The sequence below is a fragment of the Nasonia vitripennis genome, chromosome 4 (assembly GCF_009193385.2).
Source record: "Nasonia vitripennis strain AsymCx chromosome 4, Nvit_psr_1.1, whole genome shotgun sequence".
Lineage (NCBI taxonomy): Eukaryota > Metazoa > Arthropoda > Insecta > Hymenoptera > Pteromalidae > Nasonia > Nasonia vitripennis.
This window is the reverse complement of record NC_045760.1, coordinates 5,437,869-5,453,588: the sequence shown is the minus strand read 5'-3', so window position 1 is coordinate 5,453,588 and position 15,720 is coordinate 5,437,869. Positions and strand designations below refer to the sequence as shown.

General features: G+C 44.1%; 1 protein-coding gene across 4 annotated transcripts in view; it reads left to right on the top strand.

The window, feature by feature from the left end:
- Positions 1-15,720, top strand: part of LOC100120951 (uncharacterized MFS-type transporter C09D4.1) — a 21,706-nt gene extending 5,986 nt beyond the window's left edge. The window contains exons 1-11 of one of the 4 annotated variants that reach the window (XM_031929565.2): positions 4,572-5,590; positions 7,813-8,062; positions 8,654-8,875; positions 8,945-9,169; positions 10,197-10,338; positions 10,585-10,790; positions 10,872-10,975; positions 11,114-11,224; positions 11,446-15,052; positions 15,119-15,271; positions 15,481-15,720. In XM_031929565.2, the coding sequence (XP_031785425.1) occupies positions 8,003-8,062; positions 8,654-8,875; positions 8,945-9,169; positions 10,197-10,338; positions 10,585-10,790; positions 10,872-10,975; positions 11,114-11,224; positions 11,446-11,707 (1,332 nt within the window). In that variant the 5' untranslated portion in view covers positions 4,572-5,590; positions 7,813-8,002 and the 3' untranslated portion in view covers positions 11,708-15,052; positions 15,119-15,271; positions 15,481-15,720. Of the gene's footprint in view, positions 1-4,571; positions 5,591-5,658; positions 5,926-7,812; positions 8,063-8,653; positions 8,876-8,944; positions 9,170-10,196; positions 10,339-10,584; positions 10,791-10,871; positions 10,976-11,113; positions 11,225-11,445; positions 15,053-15,118; positions 15,272-15,480 lie in introns of those variants that run through there. The other 3 variants (XM_031929566.2, XM_031929567.2, XM_032599725.1) reach the window with 3 other exon arrangements.

Genomic DNA, 15,720 nt, shown 5'->3' with positions numbered 1-15,720 from the left:
GGATTATGGAATTAAGAGCGTCCGATAATATAGAGCGCGTCAGAATAGTCAAAGGCACGCGCGGGAATCGTTTTGGCTCAGTAATCGTCCCTATCGAAGAACAAGGAAGCCTCCCTCATTCCGGGACTCTCGTCTTCTCTCTCCGATTCAGCGGTGACCACCTTAACGACCATCACTTCGATCGTTATGAGCAGAAAGATCACCATGAGCGTCGCCAAATTGTATCTCTCCTGACCGCTGACCACCCGGTCGCTCTCCAGCAGCATCGACGTCAGGATGGACGACGCGAAAGCGATCATTGTTTTCCCCCACTGAACAACAACTGAAATTCACCTGCGATACACACTTCGGCGACACTTAATACGCGTAATCCGCAAACATTTTTCGCGCACTCTGCAGTGTCAGCGCTAATGCGCGCACTGAAATTCCTGCGATACTACTGGAATTGTTAAACAACGAAAAAGGACTCGCGATCGGCGCTCACAAGTAGAACACACTGTTACAGCACTGGCCAGATTACGTTATACGCGCTCGGCGATTATGTCAGATTCATCGAGCAGCCGAGCGCTCGATTGTGCAACGCAGATCTTTCAATTCCGCCGCTGCATTTTCAACTTTCTCTTCCAATAAGTCCTCGGTCGAGCTACGCACTGATGCCGATTTGAAATCTAACGTCTCGAAAACTGGAATAGCTGCACGGATGACCATAGAACGTCGAACGAATCGTCGAATTTCGCGCAAAGGAGCAGCCGCGTGCAGCTCGAGCGTCCCGATCGCCGGGCAACTAGTTGGAAAGTGACAGTGCGGTGTTGCGAGCGAGCGAGCGAGCGAAGAAGCCAACGTGGTAGGAGAGTTTGCTCTTATGTCATAACAGCTGCTGTTGGACCGTCTGGCTCGATCCTTACTTTCACTATTTCGGCCCGCGTAATTCGTGCGAACGATCGAGATACAGCGTAACTCGCCGCGCGATGCCTCTATGTATAATGTTTTTGCCTTTACACGTTAAATCGGATAGGACACTCACCTGTCTTCCTCGCGTCCTCCGCATAAGCCTGTTCCGAGAGCGTGGATCCTCATGGATGCAGCAGTGCAGCGCTTTTAGCGCGAAGCATGTTATTGGAGTTATATTTTTTCAAGAGAGAGAGAGAGAGAGTTAAAAATACACAGGCAGAGAACGAGCGAGTGAGGTGTGCGACTCGATGTGGATGAAATAGCCGACTGGCTGCGTGCAACGGTATAACCTTTTTAACAATGAGAGCTGCCTCTCTCGGCGCTTGGATGACTCCCCCTATATGCCATCGGCCAACTGACACACGCCGGAGAGTTTCCGGCTTCCCTTTTGTCGTGCGTGAAACGCCATTGTTTTATAATGCGCCTTTGCTATCGACTATTCTAAACGCTTTCAAGGAGGGGGGGGGCGTATAACGCGACGAGCATCCTAATATCGCCAACGCGCTATTGCTTCTGGTGTCCGTTAGGCTGTATTTATTTCTTCGAGTCATAGCGACTTGGTTTGAAAAGTTGAGTTTATTGGTATTACGTATAGTTTATACTCGAAGAAAATCTAATCTAAAAAATACAGCGTGACGAGGATTTGAACTGATTAGAAAGGAGATCAATCGTATAATCGCGTGCGGTACGCGATGGCTTTATCCAATTAAGATCTTATTAAGATGTAACGCGCGAATGTGTTACGGATGATCCTTATCTGGAAGGTATGTATGTGGCTAACGTTTTGTTTTAAAAATAGTTGTCTTTTTAGGTATCACACGTGGAATCTTACGTCGATTTAGCCGGTCGTATTTTCATTGATATACCAATAATCATCGATCGTTATTCTTTTACGAGCCTCTGACTAACTTCTTCCAGATTTATCGTCGCTTCGGAAATTTCTGCGTGTTTACTGTAATTTTCTCCACTTAATGCGCAATTATCTTTTCAGAGTTTTCAGGAAAATTCTTCAAGTACTAATCATCGTGAAAATGTGCTCGCGCGAACGTGCATCGGATAAACGCTGTAATCGCTTCGCTTGTATTCTCAGGTGATAATGTACCGCGACGACCACTCTATTCATGAGGACTTTTTTGTCTCCGATCCAACTCCAGCAGAAGTCGGGCATCCATTTGAATAAATGCAATTGGCTAATCTAATTAAGAGCTTTCTACACAGACATCGATACGCATACTTAGTCTCACTGGACAATGCCATTTTTTTCGCGGAATATGTATGTCGCGGTAGTTTATTGCTTCAAATATCGTCACGAGTTCATCATCGACGAATACGCGCATGACATAATTCTCATTTAAAAATCGCCCTATCTCGAATCGAGGTTTATTATTTATTTATCAAAGCGTAAATCATTCAATCCGATGCGTTAATTCGATTTTTATTAATTTATGACAGGGGAACAATTTCGTAACCGAAGCCTCGATCGAAATCGAATCGAATCAACCTTCGTGACATTTGCATCGCGAGGGATCGACAGAATAATAACAATAATAATAATAATAATAATAATAATAATAAATTTAGTGCAAGCGACGCAATTTCATCGAGAGGGAGAGGGATTAATTTCAGCTGAGCGCAGTCGAAAATCATGTAGGTCGCGGCTACTTGCACACGCAAATGAGAGCGAGTTTCGGGCGATTCTCTATCGATCGACCGAGCGCAATTGACTCCGTTATAAACGGAGCACACACGGCAGAGCTCTCGTGGAAAATTGAAGTTTTGAAATTGCGCCGGAGAGCCGACTCTTATAATATACGTACATATGACACCTATAAGCTACTCGCCAACGCTTAGCGCAAACACGTATACACATATATCGGCACACGTTTTTTGCGATGTTTAGACTCGCAGCGCGGAACATTGTTGCTCGAGTTGACCGTTCGTCCTGTATACTTTTCAGTGTGTTTCCGCGGCTCTCGCGCTGCAAGTCGCGGTTCGCGCAAAGTTCGCCGCCGTGTTTAATCCTTCTCGGAACCAGCTGGTCCACCGACACACGAAAATCCGCGTTTATCTGCGCTGGTGTAATACGTGCGGCAGATAAAGTATAAGCTTTTATCGCGACGCTCATCAGTAGCCATAAAAAAAAAAAAATAAGCAGCTATAGAGGAAGTGAGAGGGAGAGACGCTGTCTGAAGAATCTTTAATAAAGATGCTAATCAAAGTTCGCGGGTGATAAGAGTCGGCTCGTCGAGACATGAAAAGAGCGAAAATCCGCGATTCCGAGCTTATTCGCTGCGAATGGACGTTGATTTTCGCGTTTGCTTATAAACGGATCCGTAGCCTTATCTCGTAGCGCAATTAATAATCTTCGACGCGAGCGCGTTGTGCAGACAAATAGTGCATCTCTCAGTGCATCGTTCGCCCGACGATCGTCGTAACAGGCATCAAGAGCGCGGTGACCAGTTCGTCGTCGGTGAGTAATTTTCAGTGGCGTTGAGGATCGATTGATTTTAGAACTGAATGTGCGAGTGACTTTTCCGACGAGACTATATAGGATTTGACTATTTGAGAGTCGTCTCTTTTCGATTTTAATCCGGAGACGTTGTACATCATACTCGGAAGTCTGCAATTATATAGAGTCACGTGAAACGGACAGCAGAGGTGCGTGTTGCGTTGTTTGTATCTAGCTTTACGTCATTTTTTATCCTCAACCTTTCGCAAAATTCAACTTCAAAACAGCAGCTCGTGCAGTATAGCGATAATACAAAAACGTCAATGTTGCTTCGAAGCGCGCGTTATATAAATATGTGCTGTGTATAAAAGATAAATATTTTCTTTCGCGTTTCCCGATCGGGAAAGAGGCAAGAAACCGCTGCTCCGCCGAGAGAATGAGTTACGATCGGTTCTTTTTGCGATTATTTACATTTTTGTTTCCCGCTTCGCTCTCGCTTTTTGTAAATTTCACGAATGCACGAAAATTCAAATAGTTCCTCGAAACGTCGAGCTCGGTCGGCATCCGAAGCTCCGGATTATCGACCGGAATCGATTCTCGATCTTGCCGATCTCACCCGGTACATATAATACAACAATAAAAAAGGCGCAAAAACCATTTCATCGCGACGGCCGTGGACGTATTTTCTCCCAATTCACACGCCCACGAGCAATGAGCGTTACAGGGCCGAAAATACAAAGGTCAAGCCAATTACTCTTTTCGCTCTCCGCTTCGGGCTCTGATTTTAACGATCTGAGTGCGCATACACACATCGCTGCAATTCAGCGGCTTTTTTTAGCACTTTCTCAAGAGCGCGAGTGCATTACATAGACGAGAAGAGCGAGACAGAGAAAGCTGCAGCACACGGTATAAGCTAACGACGTGTAAGCGCATATGCAGCTGGCCTGAAAAGAGATTCAACGACCCTTCAATTAGTTCCCCCCGTTTCCGCCGAAATTGATTCCGCCTCTCGCTTTTGCGCATGAGCGCGAAAGCTCTCTCTCTCTCTCTCTCTCTCTCTCTCTCTCTCTCTCTCTTTCGTCACGGTCCATTCTCGACTATAGGTCGCGCGAGTATATAAGGGAGAGAGAAAGACGGCTACTGATAACTCTCGTAAATAGCGCAGCAGAGATCGCACAATAAAACAATGGCCAAGTGCAGCTCGTTGAAAAGCCCTGCATCTGCGCGAGCGACAAGCGGCTGCAGGGAAAAAAGCTTCGTCTGCTGTTCCCTTTGAACTGCGCCTATACTGCTTTTTCAAGCGCTCGTCCCTGCGCAGAAGCAGAAGAGCGGCAGTGTCGCGGGCAGCGCAGCGCCGAGAGACGGTATCTGTATATAGAAGACTAGTAGTCTAGCAGCTGTTCTGCGGGCAGCCGGTCTGCCAGCTCGTCGTCGTCGTCGTCGTCGTCGAGATCGCGCGCGCAGTTGACGTCCGACTCGCGGCCCCTCGTGCAGCCTACTACTGCTCTCTATTGCCATTGTCACGCGCGTACCTACAGACCCATCCACGCGCACACACATACTCTCTGAGCCATACGCGGATTACGTAGACACTCGCAGCAATCGATAGCCGTATACACAGCTATACCTGTATGAACGACTGAATCGACTCTGTGTAATACACACTAGACAGATTCACGCAGACGCGCTTGCAGAGTATACACACATACGTCGGAGCTGGGAGAGCACGTGGACTATACTTACGCATCGTCGCCATATAATACCGCTATATATGTGAGCACTCGAGCGCGAGACGAATGAAAAGAAGACGCTTGTTTGCGCCGAGATTTTGGTGCGGCCCAGCGCGCCGACTGAATTAAAACGATACGTATACACACAGACAGCGCGCGCGAGTCGAGCGACCGAGTAAGAGTGCTCCGCAGCGCGTTTGAGCGATAAAAGAGGGAGAGAGAGAGAGAGAGAGAGAGAACGGCGAGAGTCCACACGCATACATACATCCATAGTACAAAGCCGCGGAGAGAGAGAGAGAGAGAGGGGGGGGGAGAGAGAGGTGGGAGGCGGAAACTATCGCGTCCAATATACTCCAAAGTGCCAAGCTGTATATTTACAAAAGCACACGAATGTTAGCAGCGCGTGATAGGATCGCTCGAGCGAGGCTGCCGACTTGTATTTCATCTCCGTAGCACGAAGGTAAGTCCAAAATTGCTGCTTACACATATACTCGTACATTCTATCCATAGTTCACTCGATCCGTGCAGCTGTGCATCGGACTTCTCTCTCGCTTTTCTGGCATCGCATCTCATCGAAAGCAGACAAAGAGGATCATCGCATTATACGTGTAGAGACGCTGTCTGGGCCGGGACGATAAGAGAATTTCGGAGGATTGCACAGAGCGCTGCGCTGCTTGCTTTTGCGTTTCGCACTAGAGCTGATAAGAGCCAAATGCGCGAATAATTCAACGTCGAGTCGTCGTGATACGCCGCGTGACTGTGTCGTTTGTTTTCACCGGGCTGAGCATTTCGTGTGTAAGTATAACCTACGCGTGTGATAGCCGGTTGTTGATTCGAAGCGCGCTTGAATTGAAAGCTCTCGGGATAGAACGATCGAACGAGATTTGTGAATTAATCAGTGAAGAGCTTGGAGTATACGACAGTGTGCGTATCTATATATACTAAAAGATAACCGAGTGTTTACTACGAATGGGGGGTTTCACCGCGTAACACATCCAGGCTGAAAAAATCGTAATGTGCAATTCGCACGCGGGAAACTGGTAATTCGACTAATCGGCGATCGATCGTCTATAGAATCTCGTAGGTAAACAACTTAGATTCCGCTTGTCTAACAAGTGTATTCCCGAAGCTGCTCAACGGGCCGCTTCTTTTGAAAAACCCTAATACACGCGCAGCTGAATACAGAATCCAATTAGCCGCGGTGAAAAGAGCGAGAAAACATTAATTGTCGCTTATTTTCCGCTGGCCCCAATTTCGAGCGTAGATAGCGCCTCGCGCGATTTTCCATAATGCATTCGAAAGCGCATATAAATGCCGAGATGATTCGATGTTCGTCGAGGATTTTTATTGCGCCTCGTTAAAAAGCTCGCGCGCGATTCATTTCGAACGCTCGTATTGTATTTTCCCGCGCGACTTAATTCGCTCGAATCATATAGTCGTATGGGAATTAGCGAGAGAAAAATCAGCACACGCTACGAGTCTTAGGATATACGCCGATCGCGGCTGTGATAAGCGATATATTCCATCGAAAGTATGTAGTCGAGCTGTACGAATATTTAGTAAAGAATTTCCGAGATAGATAAGACGTCTCTGTTGGCACAAGCTCTCGCGATCGGCTCTCGACTTCAGAAAGGCGAAGTAGTATGCAAACGACGAGCGCGGATAAGATGAATGTCAATTGACACACTCGAGCCTATACTATATAGATATTCTTAATATCGACGCTCTAGGTGTACTCGCGAAGCACTTATTTCTAATAGAAAATTTCCAGCTTTCATATTCGATTAAAAGCCCGAACCCGACGCGAGATATTATATACTACGTGTAATATAGTTCGCGAGCGCGGAGAGAGTTTATTTATATATTCTATCGATTCAAACGCGGCGCCACTCGCTGAATATAGAGCGGAGAAGAGGCGTCGTAAATCGTCGTGTATTTGCCATTCCCAGTGCACACAATACACCGTTTGTACCTCTATATATATATATATATATATATATATGGAAAACTGCGTATACGCTCTAAATATAGATGATAATAGATAAGGACACAAGTGTTTCCTCGATTGTTCGGCGAAGCGCGAAAATACCATGGCATAATGTGGCGCGATGAGAACAAAGGTCGCTTTTAATCTTCAGGGAAAAAGCATATATACGAAAGAGAGACACTCGACGATTACGCTAGAGACTCGAGCAAACATCGCGCCGTCGCGGCGATGCAATCGGGCCGGCTATTACGTTGATCGATTGTTTGAAAAACTCACTACCGACGAGCTTTATCGAATTAATTTCGAGCCCGTTTATTGCCGAGTTCAACGGATCGATCTCGAAATAGCGATATATCCGCGACGTCATTCACGTACTATATAATATATACTTCGAATTCGCGTCGTGTGCGTGTGTGCGATTGGAAAAAGTTGCGGGAGTATAGTCGTTTCTCTCAAACTTTTTTCCCTTGGCTCTTGATTGCTTTCGCTTCATATCGCCGCGAGTTTTCGCCCTCGCGCTTTCACGTGTAGAAAAAACAAATCGATCTCACATTCTCATCCGATATCCTCTTCCGCGAGTGCACCAGCGGCTTCTTATCACGCACTGCATTTTCTCACCGAACCTCAGCTTCGACTTCACTTCAAAGTACACCTAAATTCTATATTAACCGAGACCGGGACCGTTTCTTTTGCAGATTTTCCAGAGTCGAATAAAACTGTGTGTGTCATTGTGCCAAACCAAATAAAAAAAAAAAACTATCCAAGAGAGACTGACATTCGATAGAAAAGTATATAGACTCGAAAAAAAAAAAAAAAACAATATACTCTCATATGCATCGTTATTACTCGAGTCGGCCGTCAGTGTAGAGAGTTTATCGTTGCAAGATGGTTAAGAGTTCCTCAGATTACGTCAAGGCCGTCGAAGGTGGTATACAGCCTACTCAGGTATACATCATACACAAGCACGAAAAGAAAAAGAAGAAGAGAAAATGATATACCCCGCGCGCGTCACTCGACACCCCCGCACTTGTGTGTGTGTGTGTGTGTGTGTATTATTACACACGCGCGCTACTGTACAAAGAAAAGCTGCGCATCTGAAATCGCATAACAATTGCGATCTTTTGTATAGCTGGAGCTTTGATTGCATGCCTTGCCCGGGACGTCGTCGCGAGCACGCTGTGCAAGTCACTTGCCCCAGATGCTCTCTTGTACGTAGTACGTACACGCGGCAGCAGCAGCGATTAAACGTATTGCACTTAAAGTTTCGCTCTCTTGCAGCAATTGCCGTATCGCGCAAAGAGGCCTCGCTCTGCAGATGTCGGCGATGCCGTTTATATTCTCTGAATTTTTTTTTTCCCCCCCTTTTTTCGTTGACTTATGATACTTGTACACGCGGGGCATGATATAATACACTTGTTGAAAGCAAAAATTTGGTCACGTTTATTATTATTTCCTTCTTTGACTTTGAGTTTCGAACCGATTTCTCCTATGACTACACCGATCGTGTACCGATTGTAACTCTTTGGTGGTTCACAGGCGATAGAGACGAAGATCTACAAGCGAAGATGGCTGGTCCTGATAATCTTCGTTCTGTACAGCGCGAGCAACGCTATGCAATGGATACAGTACAGCATCATAACCGATCTAGTCGTCAAGTACTACGACGTCTCGAGTTTCTCAGTCGACATGACCAGTATGATTTACATGATCACCTACATACCCTTTATCTTCCCAGCGAGTTACTTTCTCGACAAATTCGTAAGTATAATACTATTATATACAAGATTTTTTATCGTCAAATTTGTTAAAAAAAAATCTCATCCACAGGGTCTCCGATGGGCCGCGATCCTCGGAGCGCTCGGCACCTGCGCGGGTTCGTGGATTAAGGTCTTCAGCGTCAGTCCGGACAGGTTCTGGGTGTCCTTCGTCGGGCAAACTACGGTCGCCCTGAGCCAGACGTTCATCCTCTCGGTACCAGCGCGTCTGGCAGCCGTTTGGTTCGGACCCGACCAAGTGAGCAGCGCTTGCAGCATAGGAGTCTTCGGTAACCAGGTAAAGTGGCTCCTCCAACTCGATTAATATTCCCAAAGTGGATGGAGTGGAAAATTCAAATTTTTATTTACTATACTCCATCGCACGTGTCTCTCTCTCTCTCTCTCTCTCTCTCTCTCTCTCTCTCTCTCTCTCTCTCTCTCTGCGCGTATACTCGTTGAAATTCGCTGACACGTGTCAGTTGCGGCTGACGCTGCGGTATTCGTTATGTGCGCACATATATGCATATAATAGGCGAAATTACAGCCATTTATAGTTGAAAAAATCGCGGCAAATAAAAACACGGTCGTGACGTCGAGATGGGAAAGCGCGCCCGATTGCACACCCACGAATATATAATAATTTATGACTTATATAGTGCGAGAGCATGCGCGCAGGGGCTCGCCCCCCCCCCCCCCCCACAGGCGCTAGTCATTCAATTTAGCCGTAATGTGCGTGTATTATGCTTAATTGCAAAATTGGTACAGGCGCGCATATGCATGCGCAGAGCCGGATTTGTCAACGAAATCAGCTGAAGCCACAACTACTTTGATTTTCAAATGCCTGACTGATTTAATAACCCGCGATAAAACAATCGACTCCATTATACGCGTGTTTGAACTATATCTTGATTAGCGCGAGTCGAGGAAGTATACAAGCTTATCGTAAAAAGCGCGCGGAATACAAAACTAACGAGTTTATAGATTGGACTAGACAGCTGAGTGTGCAGAGTAAAGGCTACCGGTGTCCATCTATCACGTTGATTGCGCTTTAAATTGTCCTCGCCGCGCCGTTTCAATGAAAAGATTGCTCCGTTTAGTAAGCTCTCGGCGTGTACTCTCATCCGATTTAAAAACGTTTAAACGTCGAGCCTTTCAAAATAACGATAAGCCGCGAGTATAGGGTCGAACACACTGTCATTGAGACTGATTACACGTGTGCGGAGGAATTTTTCCGAGTATGATCCGCCTGATCGTATTTTGACGCAGGAGGAAAGTCGTCGATTTACATTATCGTTTTTCACGCTCAACTTTCTCTTTTTTCCCAGCTCGGAATCGCAATAGGCTTCCTCTTCCCGCCGATGCTCGTGACCAGCAGCGAAGACATCAACGTCATCGGTCAAGGTTTACAGCTGATGTTCTACATAGTCGCTGCAGTCACCTCCGTCATCCTCGGGCTAATCCTCCTGTGTGAGTATATCCTATCTGCAACCCGCGCCGAAACGAAACGCGAAATATAAACGGATTAGCCTCGTTATCGCGTGCAGTTCCTATGTACCTGTATCGCTCGAGTCGGCAAACACGAGAGATTCCATGAAAAAATCTCTCAGGGCCGCGCGGCTTTAGATTAGAAAAAGAAGATTACCACGCGCGCTATTGTTCAGCGGGAGATAAAAAGAGAGGCGTCCGCTGTAGAAGTAAAAATTTCGTCAAAAGTTTTCAAGGACCAGCCACCCCTACCGCCGAGTCCAGCCCAGGCTGTCCAGCGGGAGGTCGACTCGCAGGAGAGCTTTTTCTCATCGATCAAGCGATTGGCCACCAATACCGGCTACCTACTCCTACTGCTCAGCTATGCCATCAACGTCGGCATTTTCTACGCCATCAGCACTCTCCTCAATCAGATTATTCTGAAGCATTTCCCGGTAAGTGTATCGAGAGTATATAACGTATAAGAGAGTCGATATTGCACTTGGGTATATTCACTGAAGTTTTTCTTCCTCAAGGGCCACGGCATGGATGCGGGAAGGATCGGCTTGACTATTGTCTGCGCCGGAATGCTGGGCTCCGTTGTCTGCGGCGTCGTGCTCGATAAGACGCACAAGTTTAAGTAAGTCAGAGAGAGAGAGAGAGAGAGAGAGAGAGAGAGAGAGAGAGAGAATATTTTCCGGTGTTGCGCGCACGAATATTCGGCATTGTTCGCTCTCGGTGTATATAATGGAACGTTTTTGGTGTGCTCTTTTTCTAGGGAGACGACCTTGGGCGTTTACGTATTCTCTTTTCTGGGAATGATACTGTTCAGCTTCACGCTGGATCTGCAGAAGATCGTCGTCGTCTACGTGACCGCGGGACTGTTGGGGTGAGAAAAACACGCTATCGTTATATAAAACTACACAGAGTAAAGACTCGTTTTCTCCAAAGAGCCCGAGCGGTATTTATACGACCTGTTTTAAAGTCTGCATTATCGCGCGACATCGCCCGATAACAGTCTCTTAGCATGCTATATCTCTCTCCTAAGTACGGCTCATCTCTGGAACTTGAAAGCTCTCGTTAAAAAAAGAAAAATATTCCCCAACGCAGATTCTTCATGACGGGCTACCTACCCGTGGGCTTCGAGTTCGCAGCTGAGCTGACCTACCCGGAGCCGGAGGGTACAGCAGCCGGACTCCTCAACGCCATGGTCCAGGTGTTCGGAATAGCGTTCACCACCTTCTACGGCTACCTGATCGGCGTCTGGGGCGACTACTGGGCGAACATCGCTCTCTGTGCCATCCTGTTCGTCGGTGCTCTTCTCACCTACATCATACCCAACGATCTCAGAAGACAGAACGCCAAATTCTAGACTGTAGACTGCGTATAAGGCCGCTTTTAACCAACGTTGCATTCCGTCTTTTTGGGACATTCGTTATTGTATTCCGAGTAGAGGGTATATGTACGTGTACTGCAATTTTCAGTTGATCTAGTCAAGCGATGTGTACAAGTGTTTGCGAGCCGTTTTATTTTTGCTGCGCTGAGAGGGTACAATTTCAACGCTTTTACGAGGTGATGATTATGATGTCGCTCTCTTGTCCTTGTGTCGATATATGTACCTGTATACATAATACCAGAAGAATACTTTTTAATGTCTGTATATCTATACTGTTGAACGATTTCCGACATATCAGTATATGTATATCATAATGCTCTGTACAACCCTTCACGACGAATCTTTTAGGATCTTATATTGTGAATCTGCGATTTTATCTCTGATCAATGCACATATCTCTTAATTCTGTCGTGGAGGGTCGGCGAACTGTAAATGTTATACACGCGTTACAAAAGGAAACCTGTTCTTTTCGCGGAGTAGAGCTGCATTCGAGTTTTATAAAAGTTATATAGTTAACCGTGTTGGCTCTCCGGATTATACACAACGACGGAATACCAGATATGATAGGCTGCAATGTACACACGTAAGTAGTGGGAGAGATCCAATTCGAGTTTAGTTGAAAAGTCGGCATAAAAGTTGTGATAATTTTTACACTTGGCCTAGACGTGGATATATATAATTATAGCTCTTTTAAATATATTATTCGCTGCCAACTATAATTGTTATATATAGATATAATCCATCTAGCGTTTATAAGTACGCACACAAAGTAATCCACCGACAATAAGTAGCGTCTGTAATTTTAGTATTAAATGATTATATCGAGCGTTATTGCGATGTTAGGCTGATGAAAGTATCCGATTATAAGATGGAGAAGGAAAGAGGGAAAAAAAACAAGGTTCTGATCTAGGCATTTTTGCAAAGGACAATACTTGATACGCTTATGCGATGTATTTTACATAGTTGAAATTGTATAAAAAGGCACTTTATTCCTCTTGTGCAAACAGAAAGTTGTAAAAAACTCTATATCTCATGATCGTTTGGCGTTGAAAAGTTTTCGAACTTATACAGCGCGTAAATTGATTACACAGTTGGGCAGGCCGAGGCATCTCCGAAACGCGGAGGCGTAAACCGGACCGAAATAAGTCTGGAACGAGCGAAGTTGGCAGCGAGATAGAGTCTGGACAAAGCCGCACTGCTATAAAAATATTTACTCTCTTTCTGACTGTTCGAAAACACGAAAATACTTTGTTTGTCCAAGAGGGAAAGAGCAGACAACAGAATGTTCGACGCTGTCTGAGTATAAACTTCTGTAGAGATAAGCGAACAATGTATTTATGTAGATTATTATAGATCGTGCAGTTGAAAATAATTGTTGAACAACGAATAGCTGACGTATATATATATAGCGTTAACCGATATGGAGCGAGGAGCTCGGTGATAAACTGACTCGATGTTTTGTCAATTAACCGAAAATTTTGGAAAGTATAACCGCGAAAATTCATATCACTAACTTTACACAAGTACACCGAGTCGCCTTTATCACTGCACGCCCCTTTCCCGGCAGTACAATATTCTATTAACGTTCAATGGAAAGTATATGAATTAATGTAGAACGTTTAATATTATATAATTATACGTTGATGTTATGCCTCTAGGCTTTAGAGAATACTCGAAGAAAAAAGTCATCGCGTTATTTTTATCGTTTGTTTAAAGATGATTTTAAATACGAAAATAAGGCCAAGTATTTGATCAGTGATCATATAGAAAGCCAATCGATCGACTTGTAGACGACGAGGAATTGACTTTTAATTGCGCGAGATAAAAGAGATATAGTGTGCGAAGCCAAATGTATAGTCGAATTTTGAAGGATTTACTCGAAAGTGATTTTGAAAAATTATCAGTTTCCGATGTGTCAAACGGCGATGCTGTTTCGTGAATAGCACAAGAGTGCGCTAAGTAACGTGTAAAAAAGTATCAAAGTCAATTAACACGTTAGCCTATAATAATGCCTAACTGCAAAACTTTGTCCATTCGTAAACAACTCTAACTGTCCGTGTAGACTGACATTATTTGTTCATTCTTTATTCCTCGGACTATAAGCAACAGTAGTACAATAACCTTTTCAGCCCAACTACCTCGAGTATCTAATGAGCACACTATGAATTATTATAGCGTCAAACTACTTGCGGTCTAAATAAGCGCTCCTTCCACAGTACTCACTAACTGTTTGATAATAAGATACCTGTCGATTCTTTCGAATCGTGAGCAATTTTCTAAATCAGCTCTTGAGACAATAACGATATTAATCGTGTATACGATCGCGCTACACATTGTATACTTTTATGCATGTCTTTTATACACTAGATTACTTTATCTTCCATCGCGTTGTTGCGGATTATGAGAATAAGTCGATTAAAATTTCATACCTCGTCGTCTACAACAGATTTCTGATTGATTAGCTTTCTATAAAAATAAAGGATGATTGAGTGTGATCGAATGAGGACTGTTTATATAATGGGACCATAAGTATATCATGCAGGAGTCGTGAATTCTGATGCTAGGTAGGGTGTCGATAATGATGTGATGATATTCGTCATTTTTTTTTCTTTTAATTATATGAAAATATATCACAAAACGAATACGGCCGTTTTTAAATTTTAAGAAAATTACGTAGAGCATAAGTATTTTTATAAACGAAAAAAAGCCACGATGCCATGTACAAAAGAAAACTGTCGTGGTACGTATTTCATTGTTGCGGATTATCTGAGTAGGATTCTGAAAAATTGTTATTATTATATTTTTGATAGAATATATCTTTCATAGAACAACAATTCGGGACGATTTTCTTGCGTTCTTGTTGTTATCTATAAATTTTATGTAAACCTATACATTTTGAAGAAATAAAAATTAGCATGGTGAGGGAATTATAGTTACCTACTTTTTCGAATTTTCATTTCTCCGCACTCTATTGACTATATTGTACATATAACATATAGCCCTCGCGAATACATATAGCTCTAGCCTTGTAAGTCTGCAGAACTTCGCTAAACCTGTCAATATAGCGATGAAGGTTATATTATTCAAATAAGCGGCCAAGCTAATCATGGTCTCATTTCAAGCGCACGCAAACTGTTGATTTAGTGTCATGTTCAAAATTGAAAGTTAATCTTCATCATTATCCAACGCGTTAAATGCCTCATTTCATCCACCCCGGCAACCATGACACTAAAATTGCTTGCCATTACATCCGCGACTGAGGTTAAAAATTGAGGAAATAATTTTGCGTCAACGATATCTCCAAAAATGTCTTTTATATGCGTAAGTGTCTATACCGAATATTTTTACATTCCCTATACTTGGATGAGTTGCTTAATTCAATTTCAGATCCTGGGAATCGTGTTCCAATTGATAATTTTGGTAACATTGAGCGGAACTTTGGTTGCCTTTGCGGCGTTCTCCAATTTGCTCGTTTTTACAATATCCATCGCGACGCCAATTTTCCTGCTAGTAATACGACACACGAGTAAATTTCTATTCGTAAGTAGACGCTGATTTTAAATACTATACAAAAAACGTACGATTACCATTATACACTATTCCTGAAAATCAACGCTGTCCGATTAAAAATCACAATTTAAAAACCAGTCTACATCGATCTTAAAATAGTCGCGGTTATATCTGGGTATTGCGAATAACGCTAACTGCTTCTATATTATCGACGTCAACGAGTTGTTTGCTGTTTGCAGTATTCGGTCAGTCTATTACTCGTGCGGACTCGAAGCGTGCTCAAGCAAATAGATTGTTCCTGGCTAGTTTTCCCATCAGAACCAAATCAAGCAACAATGGTAAACGAGCGCCCATCAAATGAACCAATTGCTACGACTTAACCGAATTACCCTGCAGTTCAAGATGAACTTCGCTTCGAAATGACGCTCTCTATTTAAATTATACAATTATGAGACAATAAAACTAAATTTAGAAGCGCA